We start from the raw sequence: 21,289 nt of genomic DNA, 5'->3' as shown, positions 1-21,289 counted from the left end.
ATCCTAAAAGATTACAAGTTCAAGGGCATGGCTAGACATGGAGGCTGAGGCAGGAGGATTGCTGTGAGTTCAAAGCCAGCCTGCACTGCATAGCAAGACCCTATCTCAAAGCAAAATAAAATGAGTTCAGAGAAGCCTGGCTACATGTAGACAAACAAACCCCTCCCTCCAAAAAAAAAAAAAAAAAAGGGAAGCAGTGCTTGGTTAGAAATATACTCACAGGGCTGGTGAGATGGCTCAGTGGTCTAAAGCACCTACTTAGAACAAGCTTAGCAAAGCACAGGGACCACAGTTCAATCCCCCAGCACCACATGCCAGCCAGCCCCGCTCCCTGGTGGGATGAGTGGCCACACACACACACATACACACACACACACAAATAAATAAATTTAAAAAAAAAAAAAAGAAATGTACTCACAAATTACAAATAAAGAGCAAAATAAAAAGATAACAGGAAGTAGGGAGATAAATCTTTCTCAAATGAGAAGGGGATCAAGAGATATGAGGGGGAGGGCCAGCCAGATAGCTCACTGGACTATAAAGTGCCTGCTTAGGCAAGCTAAGTGCTAGGAGACTGGGGTTCCATCCCCATGTGTGCCAGCCCCACCCCTGGGGTGCGCTGAGACGCGATCAAGACTGGGCATGGTAGTGCGCCTATAATTCCAGTGCTTGGGAAGCTGAAAACAGGAGGATCACTGTGAATCTGATCTGTACAGTGAGACCCTGTAGACCCTGTACTAAATACATAAAAAATAAATTAAAAGAGATATAAGTGGGGAGGGAAGCCAGAAAAGGGCATGAGCAAAGGAATGAAGATGTGTTCTGGCCATGCACCTGCTCCACATGAGGATTGTAAACATTAGGTACTACAAACATGTATTAATAAGAAAGAGAAATGGACTCACAGGTATAGTTATTATTATTTTTTTTTTTTTTTGGTTTTTTGTTTTTTGGGTTTTTTTGTCTTTTTGAGACAGGGTCTCACTGTGTAGTTCAGGCTGACCTTAAGCTCACTTTGTAGCCCAGGCTGGTCTTGAATTCACAACAATCCTCCTGCCTCAGCTTTATGAGTGCTGGCATTACAGGCATTAGCTACCACAGTTTCCTGTAGTTAGTTTAGGAAACTAAAAAGTTTATAAACTTTTTAGACCTAATTTATTGCTGGCTCTTTGAGCCCAAATCTGCAGTTTTGTCTGTGTGGAGCAATAACACTCTTTGCATATAGGTGTTAGCTAAAGGTAGGTTTCTTATAGACTTCCAAGCCTACTTGGTAAGCCTTGTGGTATACAAACAGAAATTGATTAAAATCTTAAGTTAGATCATTTTAGCAATTCAGATGTTCTTGTTTCATGAACCTTTAGAAGGTTCCATTATGCTGACATTGGGCTCACGAGGCTGTGACAATGACACTTTTCTGCTTACATAAGAAGTAATGTTTAAAATTGGAGTTTGGGGGCTGGAGAGATGGCTCAGTGGTCTAAAGCACCTACTTGGAACAAGCTTGGCAAAGCACAGGGACCGCGGTTCGGTCCCCAGCACCACATGCCAGCCAGCCCCGCCCCCTGGTGGGCTGAGCTGGCCACACACACACACACACACACACACACACACACTAAATAAATGTTAAAAAAAATAAATAAATAAAATTGGAGTTTGGGGCCTGGCATATAGCTCATTGGTGCAACACCTGCTTGCAAAGGTGAGGCCCTGAGTTTGATTCCAGTGCCATAAAGTAATTACTTACTTAATTTGGAGTTTTCTGGTGTCAGTGGTTTATCAATTACTTACTCCATTGCAGTGCCCACTGTTCTGCAGGTCAGATTGTTGTGTTTCTTCAGCATCTCAAGCCATTGTACCCCTGTGTTAGCTAACAACATAGTAGTTTAGACACTAGTGTACTTGTTTGAATCAACAGAGGAAAGACAACAGATAAGCCTGAGCAAATACTGCTCCCAAATACTGTTAAGTGACCAACTTTCAAAATTAATTTCTTTGCACCAATGAAAAATCATAACATTTGAAAATATTTTGTGTTGCCATTTTATTGTTTTTGTTTTTCTGTTTGTCTTTTAGATCCATGTTAAAGCTCATTTTGACTATGATCCTTCAGATGACCCTTATGTTCCATGTCGAGAGTTAGGTCTGTCCTTTCAGAAAGGGGATATACTTCATGTGATCAGTCAAGAAGACCCAAACTGGTGGCAGGCCTACAGGGAGGGGGATGAAGATAATCAGCCCCTTGCTGGGCTGGTTCCAGGTAAGCGATAACATAGTAGAAAGCATATAGTATTGATTTTGTTTTTATTTTTGTTCTTAAGACTAGGGGTCTCACTATGTATACCAGGCGGCCTTAAACTTGCACTCCTCCTTCCTCAGCCTCACGAATTCTAGGATTGCTGATGTAGATACCATGCCTAGCTGAGAGTTCATAATACTAGTACAGAACATTTAAGGAGAGGGCTATTCAGTGGTAGAGCATGTGCTTAGCTTTCCGAAGGGTTTGGGTTCAATCCTAGTACCAAAAAAAGAGACAAAGAGTCATTGTTATGAGAGAGGGCTAAAAAGAAGATGGTCAATTCCTCTATTAAAATCATAACCAGGGAAAAACATGTTTTCATGTACTGTATCATTGGCAACTTAAAGGGGAGTGTAGTCATTACTACTTATACATAAATTCAAACAAAAGGAAGGATTACAAGTAGTAAGTGCTTGTGATATGTTGCATAGTGTCTCACAGTCATAAGGGGATGAATGCACATATGCTGCTTTGAAAAGTTAATGCCTAGAATTGATGTAATTTACATGACATGATTCTAGGTGACCAGAACCAGTGTAAGATCTAGTATAGTACTTTCTACAAATAAAACTTTGATGAAAATATTTTAAAAGTTGAACTGTTGAATTTTCTGATACTCACCTTGTACTATGAATAACTACTACGAAGACAACAATATGAGATGTATTAATTATTGTAACTGTCCTACTAACCTGTTTGGAAACTGTCTTAATGCTATTTCTTTCTCAATAAAATACTAAAAAAATTTTTTTTTCTAATAATGGTTTATTTATACTAGGTGATTTATAGTTGAGTAATACTTATCGATTGGTTGAGTGGAGTCAACATTTGGAGGTTTAATATATCACAACTGACATTATCCTCAGGCAGAAGAGAAATATATATATGAAGAATTACTTCTAGTGTTTTCCCTTTGATTAGAGAATACTTTATCCTTTTATCTTAAATGTTTTTTTCTTCCTGCATTTAAGGGAAGAGCTTCCAGCAGCAAAGGGAAGCCATGAAGCAAACTATAGAAGAAGATAAGGAGCCAGAAAAATCAGGTCAGATACTACTACTTGACATCAATTAGAAGTTTCTTGGGTTTTGATCTAGAACTGTACTTAAATTTGCATATTATTTAGAACTTTTGGTAAAGATATGTTATGAAAAGGGCAATAAAGGAACCAAACTTTTTAGGAGGGTAAAGAAGGATTGAAGAATTAATGTGTAGATTCAGACAGAAGCATCTGCCAGGTGAAGGGACAGACAACCCACCCTGTCCTCCTGGCTCCTTCTGCTTCTCCAGAAACAGATTTACTTGCAAGCCGTAAAGCATGGCATTCCTGAAATGAACTTTTATCAGTTCTTTCACTTTTGAAGATCATCAGTAAGAAATGTTTTCCTGAGAAGAATGTCTGGAGAAAAGTATACATGAATGTGATATAAAACACACGTGGAAACCTAAGAAATTTTGCATTCAAAATACACTTAATGGACTGCCTACTGTGTGCTGTTCGTTCATTCGTTCATTCTTTCTTACTTACGTACTTTCTGTGTGGTAACAGGGATTGAACTCAAGACCTTGAGCTTGTGAAGCAAGCACTTATTCTACTGAGCTATCTTCCCAGCCCCTTGTGAGCTGTACTTACAACCTTTTCAAAGGCAGTGACTTCCTGTGGCAGTGGCTTCCTGTGGCAGCCATTTTCATCTTCACCATCTTGAAAAGATTCCACTTAGGGTATTGTCATGGGTCCAAGCCACCCTGTTTACAGCTACTATATCTTGGTAGGAAGGAAAAGTTGAACATTGTACAAGGGTGGAATTGGAGAGATAGTAAAATAGGACAGTGATCTAGTAGATAAGCAAGCAAATGAAACAGAGGCTATATTTATCAGTGAAATGGAGGTTTCATCTGCCTGCAAAAGGAGCCTAAAACATTGCCACTACAGAGTATTACAATCCATCTGGTTTGATGTTCTGAAGAGTGAGCTTTCTGGATGCTGTCCAGAACTGTATTCCCATTTTCTCTGCTCTTGCTGCCCCTTACCTGGTAGTGCAGGCAGAGGACAATCCCCTTGGCAAAGTCACCTCTGTTCCATTCTCCTCTTTTAGGCATTGCTCTGTGAACTCATCCAGAGACCCCAAGCTGTCACACCTAAAGGAACTTGGGGCACACATTTGCTTCTTGTTTTCAATTCTCCTGCTATTAGGTGCCTGCTTCCTAGTGAGAAGCTATGGCCAGAGAGTTCACAACAGAGTGGCCCTTTTTGTCCTTGTCCTGCCCAAGTTTTCCATCAGGCTCCAGGCAAGTAAGTTGGGCCAAGATGAGAGGAGAAGCATTTTTTGGCAGGCTGTCTAGATGAGGGATTTTAGATCTGTGTTCCTCCTAGAAGAGTAGATGGAAAATATGGGGGAAAGGGTAGATAAGGCTGATGATGAAGTCCTTGTGGCATCCTTGTGGAGCCTCAGAGAGGACATGGATCACTAGGAACAGTTATGCTGTCTTGTGGCAGGGACACCTGCTAGTTTTGGAAAGCAAGAGCATGTTATCATTTTGTCTTAGACCTAGAGGTGCACATATCCTTTATCCAGCTGTGTCCTTTAGGGGGTTATGTTCATTATTAAGCTAACTTCTTAGAGAAGTTAAGTTCCATTTCATTACATGAACCTGACAAGCAGATCTCTGATCCCACAGCTAACACCAAAGCACACCTCTACATCATTCTTGTCTGTATAATTACAATGGCCTGTTGAGGAGTATCCTGTAGTTTCTCTCCAGATGATTCCTTCATTCTGCCCTACTTCTAAAACCGAACCCTCCTGTTTACCCTCCCTCGTCTAATTTCTCTAAGAGCCGTGTGTCCTGGGACCACGAGATACACATGAGCAGAGAACCATTTTGGTCAACAGTCTTTTGAAAATAGTTGCAGACACTACCTTTCTCTCTACTGGGGGCGGGAGGGAAGGGGGGCTTAAAAGCTCCTGGATGGTTCTGATCCACACTTACATCATTGAAAATCTTTAACCTGGCCTACAGCACAATGTTATAATCAGGTTATTGATTATTGATATTGATAGAACAGCCAAGACACAGAACATCCACATCAGAGTTCCTCATGTCATCCTTTTATGACAGATTTCACCCACTAAACCCTGGTATTCATTAGTCTGTTTCATCATTTTATTATTTGCAGAATGTCATTTAAATCAGATGATCTTTTGGGATGGGCTTAACATTAACAAAATGTGTAATTAATGGAAAATTATTATAAATACCAAGAAAATATTTCTATGACAGTATAAATGTTTAAATTTTTAAATTTAAAAACAATTTGAGTTTTAAATAGGTAGATTTGTTTAATGAAACAAATTATAATATTTACACTTATTTATGATTTCAGGAAAATTATGGTGTGCAAAGAAGAATAAAAAGAAAAGGAAAAAGGTTTTATATAATGCTAATAAAAATGATGGTAAGTTCTACTCTTAGGCATAGCTGTAGTTGTATCTGAAAGGATTCCTAAGTTTGATACTGAAATCTGTTATTTTTAGGAAATTCTTTCTAGTTCTTTTTTTAGTTTAAATATAATACATGTACATAGGAAAGGCATTTGTTAGAAGTTATTTTCTGGGGCTGGTGAGATGGCTCAGTGGTCTAAAGCACCTACTTAGAACAAGCTAAGCTAAGCAAAGCACAGGGACTGCGGTTCAATCCCCCAGCACCACATGCCAGCCAGCCCCACCCCCCTGGTGGGCTGAACTGGCCACACACTAAATAAATAAATAAATAAATAAATAAATAAATAAATAAATATTTTTTTAAAAAGGAGGAAGTTATTTTCTTTTGGAGTTCTGTGAGTAGCACAGTGTTTGTTAAGTTCTAGAAAAAATGGTATAAGAGGTAAACTATTTAGCATTTTTAGTGTTACACTGATGGTTTCTTATAATGTTTCTGTTTAAATTATATGAAAAATTATTTACTTCTAACAAATTTTTTTTTTTTTTTTTTTTTTTTTTGGCGGTACCGGGGATTAAACTCAGGATCCTGTGCTTGCCAGGCAAGCACTTATTCTACTGAGCTATCTCCCCAGCCCCTCTAACAAACTCTTTTTTTTTTTTTTTAATTTTATTTATTTATGGGGGGGCAGCTCAGCCCACCAGGGGGCGGGGCTGGCTGGCATGTGGTGCTGGGGGATTGAACTGCGGTCCCTGTGCTTCGCTAAGCTTATTCTAAGTAGGTGTTTTAGGCCACTGAGCCATCTCACCAGCCCCCTCTAACAAATTCTTATAAAATAGTTGTTTGAAGTAAAACATTGATATTTCTATTATAATAAATAGCTCATATCATAGAGACCATTCATTCCACAGAGCCCACTATTTTTTTTTAAAGTTGTATTTTTTTTTAATTTTTTTACATTTATTGTGTGTGTGTGTGTGTGTGTGTGTGTGTGTGTGGCCAGCTCAGCCCACCGTGGGGCAGGGCTGGCTGGCATGTGGTGCTGGGGGATTGAACCGCGGTCCCTGTGCTTTGCCAAGCTTGTTCCAAGTAGGTGCTTTAGACCACTGAGCCATCTCTCCAGCCCCGAGCCCACTATTTAAACTAAGTCAGGCACAGAGGAATGTTTTTGTTTCATTTTGATAGCTAAGATCAAAAAATTTTAAAGTAACTTCTGTTAAAATCAAAAGCTCTGATAGCCCTGGGCTTGTGCTTCTGACTGATAACCTGCTAGAGCCAAATGATTGTTGTTGCCCTTACATTTGGTACCTGTTGTCTGTTCCACTTGTCTTTTCCACTTGTTTTTAATAAACTCAACCTGATATCTGTTTTCATTACCTTCTTGGTTGTCTTCCTGTGTGTCTGACTTTGGTTCATGTTAGAAACAAGCCAAATAATGATACAGAGGAGCTCCTTTTTATACAATTTACAGAGTTTATAATCTTAAGAATGTGAAATATTTTGTATCACCAAAAATTAATGAAAATAAAATATTACAAATTATTGAAGTATCCCATGCCATGCTAATGCTGAGATTCAATTTAATAATTTTTTTCTAAGACATTCTGTAATGGTAATTGGAAAGTTATACAGTTAGAATTGAATGGGTTTTTACTTTTACCCTCTATCGTTTGTAATAATAATACCTCTTTATTCTTTGAGACAGACTAAAATTAATTGGTCCAGCTCAAAGAGCTGGAATGCTATAGAAAACTTGGCAAATATGAAGCCAGCAGATACATAACAATAGAGTATTACAACAATCTAGTTGTAGACCTGGTGAGACAGCTCAGTGGACTAAGTGCCTGCTTAGGCAAGCGCAGAGACCAGGGTTCAATCCCTGGCACAACATGCCACACTGGCCATTGAGACTGGGCATGGTGATGCACACCTGTAATCCCAGCACTGGGGTGGTTGAAAACAGGAGGATCACTATGAGTTTGAGCTGCGTAGTGAGACCCTATACCAAATACATTAAAAAGAAAAATCTAGTTGTACATGTTAGATGAAATTCAGAGTAGAGAAGAACATTGTGAGAAATGAAGACATATATTTGGGTGTTTTTTTGTTTTTGTATTTTAGGGCGGGGTTTGCAGGGTCTACAGGGTCTCACTGCATAGATCAAACTCATAGTGATCCTCCTGTGTATAGCCTCCCAAGTGCTGGGATTACAGGCGCATGCCTCCGTACCCAGTCTGTATTTGTTATTCATGGTGGCATGTGCCTATAATCCTAGCACTGAACGCTGAGGAAGGAAGATTGCCCCAAGTTCGAGGCCAGCCTGGGTTACACAGTGAATGCACGGCCAGCCTGAACTACGTGAGACCTTGTTTCAAAAAACATGTACTACAGGATTACATAAGTGCATACATAAATACATACATACATACATGTATTTGGGAAGTGGTGCTGCAGATGTAACTCAGTGGACAGGTCCTAGGCTCAATCCCCAGTACTGAAACCAAATTGAAAAATAGTATCTATTCCGTGGTAGGAGCTTATAGATTAATATATTCAAATTTAGATATTAAAGTGGTGGTTTAAATTCTTCCAAGCTAACAAAGAGCTGAGCTAGAATTTAAACACATGTAGTTTGGGCTCATACTCTGTATCAAATGTTGCTGAGCACTGGCCAGACTAAGACAACTTTGCCCTTGTGGAATTTATAGCCAAGTATGACAGACATAATCTGAGTGGGGACCATACACGCTGCAGGTTGTCTGCCTTTATTTTTACCACTTATCAGCTCTGGTGTCACCTCAATTATGGGCTTTAGGAATGTTACACCCCCATCATCTTAAATCATGACTCTGGGTTAGTAAAGTATTAATGTCTGTACTTTCTAAAAGTGATATGTAACCTTACTAGGTTATCTCCTGGTATTGTACCCTCTGTCAGAATATTTACTCCAAACTATTTTTTTTATAAGAATCAGTATAATTATAATCAGATGTTCCAACTCTGTGAAACAAGATACACAATAAAAATTTTCTAGGATGATTAATATATTGTTCTCTGATTCATTTTCATAGTACCCTGGTAAGAATTATAGTGACAAAAGTACATGCTCATGGTATAGTACTGTTTATTAACTTAGGCATTTTTTTAAAAAAAAAGTTAAGTGGGCCGGCCAGATAGCCCTGTGGACTAAAGCACCTGCTTAGGCAGGCATAGGGACTGGGGTCTGATCCCAGGAGGGCTGTGTAGGCCCTGCCCCTGGACTCATTGAGACTGGGCATGGTGGCACATGCCTGTAATCCCAGTGCTTGGGAGACTGAAAACAGGAGGACTGTAAGATCACTGTGAGACTAATCTGTGTAGTGAGACCCTGTAAGACTGTGTACTAAATACATTTTTTAAAAAGCATTTTAATAATGAATTGTGCTTCTTTCCAGTGTTGGGGGGAATCTATAGGTATTTATATCTTTAGGATGTGGCAGTAATTCTGTCTAAAGGGCTTAAATTTTTTCTTTCCCAAAGATTATGACAATGAAGAGATCCTAACTTATGAGGAAATGTCCCTTTATCATCAGCCAGCAAATAGAAAAAGACCAATAATCTTGATTGGGCCGCAGAATTGTGGCCAGAATGAATTGCGCCAGAGGCTCATGAATAAAGAGAAGGAGCGCTTCGCATCTGCAGTTCCTCGTAAGCTTGGACACACTCCCATTTTCTTGTGTTTTGCAGTTTTCTGCCTCAGAATTCACTTTTTACCCATCTCACTGAAACTGGTGTCAGTGAAAGAATTTTAAGTATTTTGACAGTTTTTTATTACAGATAGTTCTTGAGAAACATATTTTTTTCCCATTGGGCCCCTTACAGTTCCCTGCTCAATAGGAAATCAGCTCCTGGTTCTTTGTTTTTCAAACTAATATTGAAACTACAAATCTATACCTGATGTCTTCAAACAGAAGTTCTATGTTAACGTACAGTACCAAATCAGAGGGAAATAATAAGCTTTAGGAAAAGGTGGGTGGTAGCGTTTTAAATGTAAAGTGAAGTAACTTTAAGCATAAAATCAAAAGAAATTAATTTAACAAAATGCTAAAACACATTCTTCACCTCTCACTGTAAAAGATCAGTGTTAAACACTTGGGCTCTGAACATTTCTTCAGATCATAATTTCCTAATCTGTGTCACAAAATAAAAGTTTTTCCTAACTAGACAAATTATCCACCCTCCTCACTCTGATTCTGTTATTTTTGTATGATTTTTATTTGCCCAGATACCACTCGGAGTAGGCGAGACCATGAAGTAGCTGGTAGAGATTACCACTTTGTTTCACGGCAAGCATTTGAGGCCGATATAGCAGCTGGAAAGTTTATTGAACATGGAGAATTTGAGAAAAATTTGTATGGAACCAGTATAGACTCTGTACGGCAAGTGATCAACTCAGGCAAAATATGTCTTTTAAGTCTTCGTACACAGGTAAAGCTAGAATTTTGCTGTAGGATGTTGAATTTAACAAGGTATCTTACTTTTCTCATTGCTGAAAAAAAAATATGTGACACCCAAAGTTAAAAGAGAAAAGGTTATTTGGCTCACGTCAGAAAGCTTTCAAACTGTAGTTGGCTGGCTCTTAGGCAGAAAGGTGCATCACAGAGGAGCAGCAGTCCACAGCAAGCTGGTGCGGGGAGCACATTAGCCTCCCACGCACAGTTTATGCAGGCTCCTGGCCTAGGGTGGATGGAGCACTCACACCCTGATCTTAGCCAGAACTATACCAAACCAGTCAGTGGACTGACTTAGTCCTTATACCTCCTTGATCCCAGCACCACACACTCTGTATCCAGCCATCTCTGAAAAGCTCCCCTGTGACTGCATGAGGCTTTGGGGGGGGGGGGTGTCTAGACACAAGCTATAATAACACATGTGTTGGAAAGTAATCTAGCAGAAACTTTTATTCCAAGAACAACAGAGCTTCATTAAGTTCTCACACTTTTCCCAATAATTTGCTAAATAAAATTCAGTAGGCTGCTAAAATATTTTTCATTTTACATATGTATATTTCTGAAACGTACATTATACTATGATATTGACAATATTTGTAGGTGTTTTTGTTTTGTTTTTCTTTTTTTGGCGGAACCAGGGATTGAACTCAGGCCCTTGCACTTACCAGGGAAGCGCTTATTCCACTGAGCCATCTCCCCGGCCCCCTCTAGATGTTTTAAGACTATTAAAAATTGCCTTTTCTGATTCTGATCTAAGACAAATAAAAAAATTTACAAGTTATTTTTAAGGTTTTAAATGCCTGTGTTCAATTATTAATAAGTGTCACAATGAATACTTAGATTTTTATGTAAATAATAAAACCTCAATTTCAGTTATTTGACTAAGAAGAAACTGACCAATGTAACTTTGTCTTGAGTTTCTATGTAAGGAGAGTAAAAGTAGAAATTACTTTTTTTTTTTTTTTCCAATTTCACACAATTTTCCTTAAATTGGTAGAATGTTGCTGATACCAACTCAGGTTTCATAGTCAGTGGTCGTTATTAAAGAGGAGAACAGATTCTAAAATAGCTATCCTAAAATAGTAAATAGGCTCTGCAATTTCAGTGAAGACAGTATGATTACTATTTTTATTATAAATGTGTGATCTATGAGATGTATGAATGTTTTTATTCCTTTAGAATTCTTTTTTACTTGGAAGAACAGATTTTACCAAAGAACTCAGAGTAATTCAGCAAATTACTCTTAATGTTTTTAGATAGAAAAGGACATGTCCCTACACATAATCTCCCTTTAGGTAAAGGACTTCAGTGTGAGGATATACAGTAACACAATGATGAAGAGAAAGTGAAAACCATAGCTATTAATTCAGACAATCTTGTTTTCTTGGATGTTCTTTTCCAGAATTTTCTTTGGCATTTGTATGTGAAGTTTTTGTCTCTGATTTTACTTAAGCCTGGCAATAGGGTAATTACCTTGATTCCAATTCCTCCAAAATGGATTTTAATATGATTACAATCTGTATACAATCTCTTTAGCATCACATAGTTATTGTGCATGTTACTTATATTTCATTACTTAAAAGAGCAAGGTAATATATATGAATTATAGTTGTGTCATCTTAGCAGTTACTGAAATGATCTTACATTGTTGTGAATAGTAGTTATGAAGATATTTAGAAACATTAATTGGCAATATTTTTTAAATGACTTTATTATGTTCCAAGGATGATAAAAATTATTTTTAAAATCTGGTTATCTTTATTGACAGTCTTTGAAAACCCTCCGGAATTCAGATTTGAAACCATATATTATCTTCATTGCACCCCCTTCCCAAGAAAGACTTCGGGCCTTACTGGCCAAAGAGGGCAAGAATCCAAAGGTAACGTTGTCACGTTATTGTATCATTTCATTTTTAGTCACCATGTTTAAAAAGTACATCATGGGCTGGGGAGATAGCTCAGCAGTCTAAGTGACTGCCTGGTGAGCACAAGGACCTGGGTTCGATCCCCAGTGCCACATACCGGCCCCTGAACCACCAGCACACTGTGGAGGAGTGAGACAGCCCGGGTGAGGCTGAGACAGGAGGATCACTACGAGTCTGAGCTGCATAGCAAGACCCTGTACCAAATAAATAAAAATTAAAAAAAAAAAAAGTATATCATCTTCACTTTTCAAACTGATTCTTCTTTAAAAGTACTATCACTTGCCCCAAGTTGCCCTCTGAAGCAGCGAGACACTCTTTCCTGTTGTCAACTCCAAATGTGTGGTAATCTCTGAGGTTCTGTAAATCTTTATTTTCACGTGCATCTTGTAACACTTGGAAAGGAATCGTGTGGACCAAACCCACTACAATGTGTTCAGCAAACTCAGGAATTACCTACATTTCTCTTTAGTAGTCTACAGTGGTAGACGTTAGAGCTGAGGGTTTTTCATCGAAACTTCTACAAGAAAAAGTTTTTAAAATTATATTTGTTCTGTTAAAATAGTTCATGTTGGGGCTGGTGAGATGGCTCAGTGGTCTAAAGCACCTACTTAGAACAAGCTTAGCAAAGCACAGGGACCGCGGTTCAATCCCCCAGCACCACATGCCAGCCAGCCCCGCCCCCTGGTGGGCTGAGCTGGCCACACACACACACATACACACATAAAAAAAAATTAAAAATAAAAATAAAAAAAATAGTTCTTGTTATCCTAAAAATTATTGATAATTTAGTGAGTGATAATATACAAATATATTAATCAGAAAGTATTGACTTTAAATTGTAAAATGAGGGCTGGCCAGATAGCTCAGTGGATTAAAGTGCCTGCTTAGGCAGATGCAGTGACCAGGGTTCGATCCCTGGTATGCCGTGCTGTTCCTTCCCTCGGGGCACACTGACCTAGATTGAGACTACTCACTTCATATTGTTCATTTTTTAAATTGGGTCTTTCATTTGAGGAGTCTTTAATTTCTTTTTAGTTCTTTACTCAATCTTTCTGTTTTTAATTTATTTTTTATTTTTTATTTTTATTTTTTTGTATTCTTTCAATACCGGGTCTCAAAACATAGTTCAGACTCATAGTGATCTTCTTGCCTCAGCCTCCTCAGTGCTGGGATTACAGGTATGTGCCACAATGGCCGGTTTTGGTGGCTGGCACAGCATACAGTACCAGAGATCAAACTCAGGACCTTGAGCTTGCCAAGCAGGTGCTTATGCTGCTACGCTATCTCTCCAACTCTTTAGTTCTTTGCATATTCTAGATAACAGTCCTCTGAGGAAAGACAAACAAATTATATCCAATTTTTTTTATCCATTCTCTAGTTGAAAACACTTGACTTGTTTCCAGTTTTGAGCTAGCATGATTAAAACTGGACACATACATAAAAGAAAAATTGCTGCATATGAGATATATGTGTTTTAACTACAATAAAAACTGTTTAACTTTTTAAAAGTGTGCCATTTTACACTCCTGCCACCAATGTGTGATGATTTCAATAGTCTTTATCCTTATCGACTTTTGCTGTTGTCAGCATGCAAATTTTTAGCCATTCCAATAGATGTAAAGTGTTATCCTTATGATTTTTATTTGTATTTTCCTGAGCCAGGGATATAGTTCAGTTGCACAGCACCTGCCTGGCAAGCTCAGTGTCATGAGTTTGATTCCCAGTACCAGAAAAAGAGGAAGAGACTATTATTTTATTTGTATTTTCCTGATGACTAAAGTTAATTTTTTAGGTTTTTTTTTTTTTTTTTTAATTTTAGGGAAGGGTCTACAAGGTGTTCAGAGTCTCACTACTAGATCAGACTCATAGTGATCCACCTTTTTACAGCCTCCCAAAAGCTGGGATCACAGGCACATGCCACGCCCAGTCTCAATTGCCATCTCAGCCGGCCCCGAGGGTGGGGCCAGAATGGCAGTGGGGATCAAACCCCTGGCCCCTGCACCTGCTATGCAGACACTGTAATCCGCTGAGCTATTTGGCTGGACCTTATTTTCTCATATTCTCATTTGAGCATATTCTTTTGTGAAATGTCTTAAGCCTTCTCATTTAAGAATTGAATTGGCTTTCTTTTAAAAATTCTTATAAAAATTTTTGTTCTGTTTTGTTTTGCTTGGGGCACTGGAGAGTGAACCCAAGGCCTTTATATTGAGCTATATCCTGAGCCCCCCCCCCCCAAAATTCCACACACTCCTGTAAAAATATGTATTATACATTCTTTGCTTAGAGGGAGGGTGATATATCTGGTTGTTTCTTTTAGTCCACTTGTATTTTAATTTTTTTTCATAAAAGGGCTCACTAGTTCAGGCTGGCCTTGAACTACAGTGGTCCTCCCTTTGGCACTGGAGAGTGAACCCAAGGCCTTTACATTGAGCTATATCCTGAGGGGCCCCTTCTCCCTTTTTCCAATCTTGAGACAAGGTCTTGCCAAGTTGCCTAGGTTGGGCTCCTGCTTGCCACCATCCTGTCTACCTCCCAGAGTCCTGGGATTATAGACATGTGTCACTGTACTCAGCTGTGTAGTGGGTTTTTTTTGTTTTGTTTTGTTTTGGTTTGGTTTTTTTTGGCAAAACTGGGGATTGAACTCAGGCCCTTGAACTTACCAGGGAAGTGCTTATTTTACTGAGCCATCTCCCCGGCCCCTTGTGTAGCTTTATTGTAAGTCTCCAAAAACAGGCAATAGGACTGGCCAAATAGCTCAGCAGATTAACATGCCTACAAGCAGGCACAGGGGCCAGGAGTTCAATCTTCAGGACTGCTCTGCCAGCCCTGCCCCCGAGGCATGCTGAGATGGCAATTGAGACTGGGCGTGGCATGCGCCTGTAATCCCAGCTCTTGGGAGGCTGTAAACAGGCCGATCACTAGGTGTCCAATCTAGTCGTGAGGCCATGAACACCCTGTAGACTCTTGCCTAAAAAAAAAAAAAAAAAAAAAAAAAAAAAAAAAAGAGTGAAGGCTGGGTGAGGTGGTGCAACCTGTAATCCCAGCAATCCAGAGGCTGAGACCAGAGGATTGCTGGCAGTTCAAGGCCAGCCTGAACTGCATAGTAAAACCCTATCTTAGACCAAAAAGAAGAAGAAGAAAAAAAGGAATAAGGCATGATGGTACATATTTTTATTAGTATACTTACTGTGACTTTAATTTGCATTTCTAGTTCCTAAAGATGAAAGCTTAAATTTTAAACCATTCTTTTTGAAGTAAGCAGTTCTTTATTTGCATCTTGGGGTTTGTTTGTTTGTTTGTTTTTGTGGTACCAAGAATCAAACTTGGCACCTTACACTTGTCAGGTAGACACTTCTGCTGCTGAGCTATCTTATCTCCCTGGCCCCACATCCATAAGTTTTGAAATATATTCATTGTATTAGAAATTGTTTCTATTCCCCTTGTCAGTTTCTTATTTATCCCATGTTTGTTTAGAAGTATGTTATTTAATTTCTACCTACTAGGGGATATTAAGAAATAACTTTGTGATTTACAGTTCCGTTATGGCCAGAAAATAGATGCTGACAGATACCATCTTTTAAAAATTGAGTTGAGCCTTGTAACAGTCTCTCTGTTCTGTCTTTATAAACATTCCAAGCACATCTGTAAAGATATGTATTATACATTGTTTGATTAGAGGGAGGGTGGTATATCTGGTTTTTCTTTTAGTCCACTTGTTTTTGTTTTTGTTTTTTTGAGACAAGGTCTCACTAGTCCAGGCTGGCCTTGAACTACAGCAGTCCTCCTGCTGGGGTTATATACCACTGCCACCATGCCCCATTTTTTTTTTAAATCTTAGCTGTGCCATCCATCAGTGCAGCTGCTGCTGAAGGGAGCACTGCTTTGTACTTTCTCACTTAAAAGGGTACTGAGTAAAAACAGTTTAATTGGATGAATTGTACTAAGAAAGTAGTAAGTGCTGTAGCTTTTCTGCATGATTTGAGAATGGGTGCTTGACTATGAACTGATGGTCATTTTGGACTATAGGCATTGTAGTTCCAAAATATTTGAGATAAAGCATTGTGTGTCATATTTGTCATGGATTATAACTTACTAGTAAGTTCAGATAAGTACATTTGGCATTCAGGGAAATAATGCTTTGAATATAATAAAGCGAATCTCGAGCTTTAAGTGGGAATAAAATTTAGCAGAACTGTCACAGTGTGTTCAGTTGCAGTGGCGGAGTCCCTGTTGGGGAACAAAGGACTGTGTGTGCTATGTTCATAGGCACAGCATTCCAGAATGAAAAGTAGAGCACTGCACAAGGAGCTGCCTCAGGACAAGTGCTTGTGTTTTTCATGTTTTTGTTCTGTTGCAGAATGCCAAATGATATAAATTGTGAGCTCAGTATAGTATTGATGTGATTTTTTTTTTTTTTTTTTTTTGAACTAGGGATTGAACTCAGGCCCTTGCGCTTGCCAGGGAAGCACATAATCCCCTGATCCATCTCCCTGGCCCTGATGTGACTTTTTGTAACATTCCCCTTGTGTTATCTTCAGTGCCAGGGTGATTTGGGAGCAGCATCAGGTTCTTGGACTCATCTGCCTGATGGCAGAGGGTTCTGGATCAGTCTTGTGCATAGCCTTGCTCCCTGCTTGCTCATACTTAGCAGCACTTTCCAGCACACAGTATTTTAATAAATAGTCTGCTCTGTATAGAGCTCTAAAGTCTGTCTTGGGACCTTTGGCATCTTGAAGATGTTCCTTCAGTATTGAAAACAGCAGTAATTCAGTGTTTGCAGCATATCCTCCACACCCCATGCCCCAGTGTATATTAGGTTTTGGATTTTGAGCAAGATTTTCTTAGAAAAAGAGAAACCGTTCTATCTATCCTCCTCTTTTCCTGTAATGTTCCCGCTAACTCGGCTAGAGACCTACAGGGAGTCCCTCTCTGTTTATAGGAGCCAGGAGTCGGGCTGCCTTGAGCCCTTTCCTCAACCAGAAAGGTTGACTATCTAATAGATGTTTTTAGGAAGAGGTTATGGTACCCTGTAATGTTTGAAAGGAAATGTTTGTAGGAAAATCAAAGTAACAGGCTGTGCTTTATAATCTAAAAGGAACGGAGAGGCTGGGGAGATAGCTTGGCAGCCTAAGTGCCTGCCTGGCAAGCACCAGGACCCCAGTTTAATCCCTGGTACCACATGCCATGCTGGCCCTGGAACCACAGGTATACCATGCTGGCCACTGAAACTGTGCATGGTGGCACATGCCTATAAACCCAAGGCTAGGGAGGCAAAGACAGGAGGATCACTGAGTCTGAGTTGCATAGCAAGACCCTATACCCATAAATAAAAGGAGCTGTAGCAGTTGAGTATTTTGAGAAACAAAAAGCAATGTAAGGATAGTCTTTGTCTTGAACTGCCTATCTCACTTTTCACTCATCACTAGGACAAAATACTCAACACCCAGAATTAAGGCAGGAAAGGTTTATTTGGCTCACAGTTAATAAAGGTTTCATTCCACACTCAGCTGGCTTCAAGGCAGAGGCCCAGCAGCTCCCAGCCTCTCTCCCCTCCTTACACTGTAATGCATATTATCCACCCCAGGGCCAGGGTGTAGCGCTCACACCTGCAATCCCAGCATTGGATCAAGAGTCACTCACGAACTCCAAAAGCTGCCCCCTAACTGCATGAGGCTTTTAAGGGGACAGCTACACACAAACCATAACACTGCCTTACTCATCCTATGTTTGGATAAGGTAGGAATTCCCTCACAATTTTTATTTTCTCTTTGCAGCCTGAAGAGTTAAGAGAAATCATCGAGAAGACTAGAGAGATGGAACAGAACAATGGCCACTACTTCGATACGGCCATTGTGAATTCAGATCTTGATAAAGCCTATCAGGAATTGCTTCGATTAATTAACAAACTTGACACAGAACCTCAGTGGGTGCCATCCACCTGGCTGAGGTGAAGGAACAGCCATGCGGTGGCTGGAGCAGACTTGTTTTGGCAAACTGCCATAGGAAAGCAGCTGAGGCTTCAGTGAGGTGGAGGGCAGGAAGGAGGGCAGTGGAGTGGGGTGCAGACTGCTTAGATCTCTTGAACTTGTGAGAAGAAAGTCTCATGAGCAGTTGTGGGCGTTCTTCATGCTCCACACATGGCTTTAGGGACTCTTGCCTCCTTTAGGGATTTAAAATGGAAACTTTCAACAGACAGGGCCCATTTTATCCTGCTAAAACTTTATTAATCAGCTAAATCTTTTGTTTGATCATACTCCTGTGAAAAAGTCGTATGTACATACACAGTACTCCGTGGCTTACATAGATTGACATTATTTAACACTTTAACTTAAATGACTCCATGGGAATACGGGGGGGCTGTGCTTCTGTGCACTGGGCAAAATAGTGTTTGAGTAGGAGACTAGGTTAGCCATCAAAAGGACTTCCTGGAGAAAGACAACAGATGTTGTCACTTTGGTTTGGAGCTACTTGATAAGGCTTCAATTCATGTGTATGCCTTCTAACTCAGAATCAAGCAGAAGTTCCATTAGCAGTCTCAGGTTTTTTTGAGCTCTAACTTTGTGAATCAGACCACCACTCAGCAGACTCCAGTGTAGTAAATGTGTACAAAATATCCTAAACTTTGTGAGATGTTTGCAAGTGATTTGATAGCCTTGCTTCCTTTTTCTGATCTGAATACTACAATGGAACATAGAAGGTACCTGGATTCTTCATGATGCAGATAGATTTTTACATGCGTGGCAGGACATAGCACATCTGACAGTTTTTGCATTTTTACATGTGACCACAGTATTTATAACTACTACACAGGTGAGTAACTGGAATTCTGTTGAACATAGCTGCTGTATTGTGTACTAATATTTAATATATCAACAAATGGTCATTGATTCAACATTGGAATGAAATTACACACACACATACACACACACACTCTAGGGGAATAGTATGACAACTGACTTTTTGAGAGCTGAAGGAAAGCTCTTAAAGTCATTTGAACATTTTAGGAAAAGAAATTGGAGACAAAAGTTATTAAGTATATAAAAATAGGTTTTTCTCCTAACAAGATCTGCTTTATGACTAGAATGCAATAGCTTGTTAAAATATGGTTTTTGTACTGTCTCTATAACCATAGCTTTAAATTTGTAATTGGCATGGAAAATCAATTTGTAGTCTTTTCAGGCCTTTAAGGACAGTGGGATTTGTGACGAACAACCTCAAATGTGAATGCCTTTATTTTTATGACTTTAGCTACATTTCCTCTAACCAAAGCTAAACACTGGAATAGTACTGACTTATCATGTAATTTAACACAAGCAATTGTTATTTAATGAGTAGTGTGTCTGGTATCATGTATATAGTTGATTTTTTTCTCTTCTACAGAATTTTATTGAAACAAATGTAGTTTGCGTTTGTTGCCTTTTCTGTTCAAGTTTGCATGGCCTCTTTATTTGACCGGGCAGTGTGTCTTATTTGGAAGTATTTTCAAGGTAATGTTCTCTAGAAACATTTACGGGTGGAGGAAAGGAATGCTGTGCCTACCCTCTCCTCAAGTCTGAAACACTCCAGCCTGCAGCAGAAGAAATATAAGGACTGAACCCATTTTTAGCCTTGAAAACCAAGGAGTATACTTAGCACTTAATCTTTCCAGTTTTCTGCAGTTTACTTTCTCAGCAATGAAAAGTAGTCTGTGGCTGACAGCGGAGTTTTGTGAATTGCATCTTGTAACTATTTTCAATACTTACACTTTCTGTTAGGTTCACGCAAGGTTTTCATGTGAGTGGCTATTGTGCCACCTGCTAACTTAGGACCACCGGTAGGGCTGTGTCCTATGAAGACAGGCACATGGCTTTCATGGACAAATCCTACACTTCTAGGAACTGTAAGGTCATGACACCTGGTAGCCTTCTTCAGCGGTGGAAGGATAGAAATGTTTATGTGTCAGTTTGTAAATCCTACTGATACAAATGTGCTTATGTTCAACACAGCCCCTAAAGAAAGTGAAAGTGCAAGCTGTGTTGATGTCCAAATATGGGGGGGGGGGCAAATATGGGGGAAAGACCTGCTATCCATCTAGCTGGGCAGCTTCCCTGGCCGGTTCTACCCGTCCCTCTGTGGTTCTGCTTGGAAACTGCAGTGTTAAGGTCTTAACCACTTAACCCAATAGTTAGTGAGTTGTACTCAAGGAATCCAAGTAAGGAAGTATCTTCATTTCCTACATTTTCACGAGTCAGAACAAATGGAAGAATATAGTATTTAGATCAATCCAGATTTGCTTTCTATGAAAATTGATGTCTGGATTTTTTTTCCTTTTTTCATGGCCTAAGGAATAATTATTGATAAGGAATGATTTGAATGTAATTTTGTGAATGTGTGTAGAAAATGTAAACCAGGGATTTAGCCTTAATAAAGGTAACCATTCTGACATCTGTTATTAATCCCCATTTGTACTCTTACCCTATATCTATACTTATTTTGAAATGTCATAGTGTACACTGTATTGTAAAAATTTAAAAATTATATTTCAAATAAAATCCACTGAATACTTTCTCTGGTTGTGTTTAGTCCACTTCCATTGAGAATTTCCACACAAGTGACCATTCTCCCAAGTGCCTGCCAGAGACTGCTGCACTCATTCCATGTTAAGCTGCTCTTGGCTGTGAGGTGGCTGTGTTGTCACTGAAGTCTTAGGTCCCACTCCCTACATGTCAGGCTGCTTGTAAGGAGTGGGTGCCTGCAGGGAGGAGGGATGGGCCCTGTACTCCGGCACACACGGTGTGTGCAGCCAGGGCTGAGCACAATGAGCGGCGGGCATGCAGTGTCAGCAGATGTGTGCACACTGGACTGTTTGCAGAGGTTTTTTTCCCACAGCCAGCTGGTCACATTGCTAGGCCTGCAGCAAGGCAGAAACATCTGCTTTCCCTTTTTCTATGAGATCTCAAATCATACACTTGCAACCCTAGTCTAACTTTGTGTCCCTATTCCTGACCTATCCCTTTTGCCTGTGGATCACATCACTCCAACTCCACACGACAAACTCTGTCCACTGTTTGCTCTTTCAAGACAGGTCATACTGTATAACTGCAGGCTGCCCTCAAACTGATGGTTTATATCAGGATTGAACTCAGGACCTTGCGTTTGCC

The 21,289-nt window shown here is 39.6% G+C and overlaps 1 protein-coding gene across 8 annotated transcripts in view; it reads left to right on the top strand.

The window, feature by feature from the left end:
• Mpp5 (membrane palmitoylated protein 5) overlaps positions 1–20,189 on the top strand; it is a 113,055-nt gene extending 92,866 nt beyond the window's left edge. For all 8 annotated transcript variants that reach the window (XM_023702769.1, XM_023702789.1, XM_023702781.1 and 5 more), the window contains 7 exons: positions 2,074–2,257; positions 3,268–3,339; positions 5,680–5,751; positions 9,255–9,422; positions 10,000–10,202; positions 11,994–12,104; positions 17,924–20,189. In XM_023702769.1, coding sequence (XP_023558537.1) covers positions 2,074–2,257; positions 3,268–3,339; positions 5,680–5,751; positions 9,255–9,422; positions 10,000–10,202; positions 11,994–12,104; positions 17,924–18,100 — 987 coding nt within the window. In that variant the 3' untranslated portion in view covers positions 18,101–20,189. The remainder of the gene's footprint in view (positions 1–2,073; positions 2,258–3,267; positions 3,340–5,679; positions 5,752–9,254; positions 9,423–9,999; positions 10,203–11,993; positions 12,105–17,923) is intronic.
• The last annotated feature ends 1,100 nt before the right edge of the window (positions 20,190–21,289 follow it).

Source organism: Octodon degus, unplaced genomic scaffold (genome assembly GCF_000260255.1).
Source record: "Octodon degus isolate 3935 unplaced genomic scaffold, OctDeg1.0 scaffold00007, whole genome shotgun sequence".
Lineage (NCBI taxonomy): Eukaryota > Metazoa > Chordata > Mammalia > Rodentia > Octodontidae > Octodon > Octodon degus.
The sequence above is the reverse complement of the archived record's forward strand: the minus strand, read 5'-3'. Positions and strand labels throughout refer to the sequence as shown.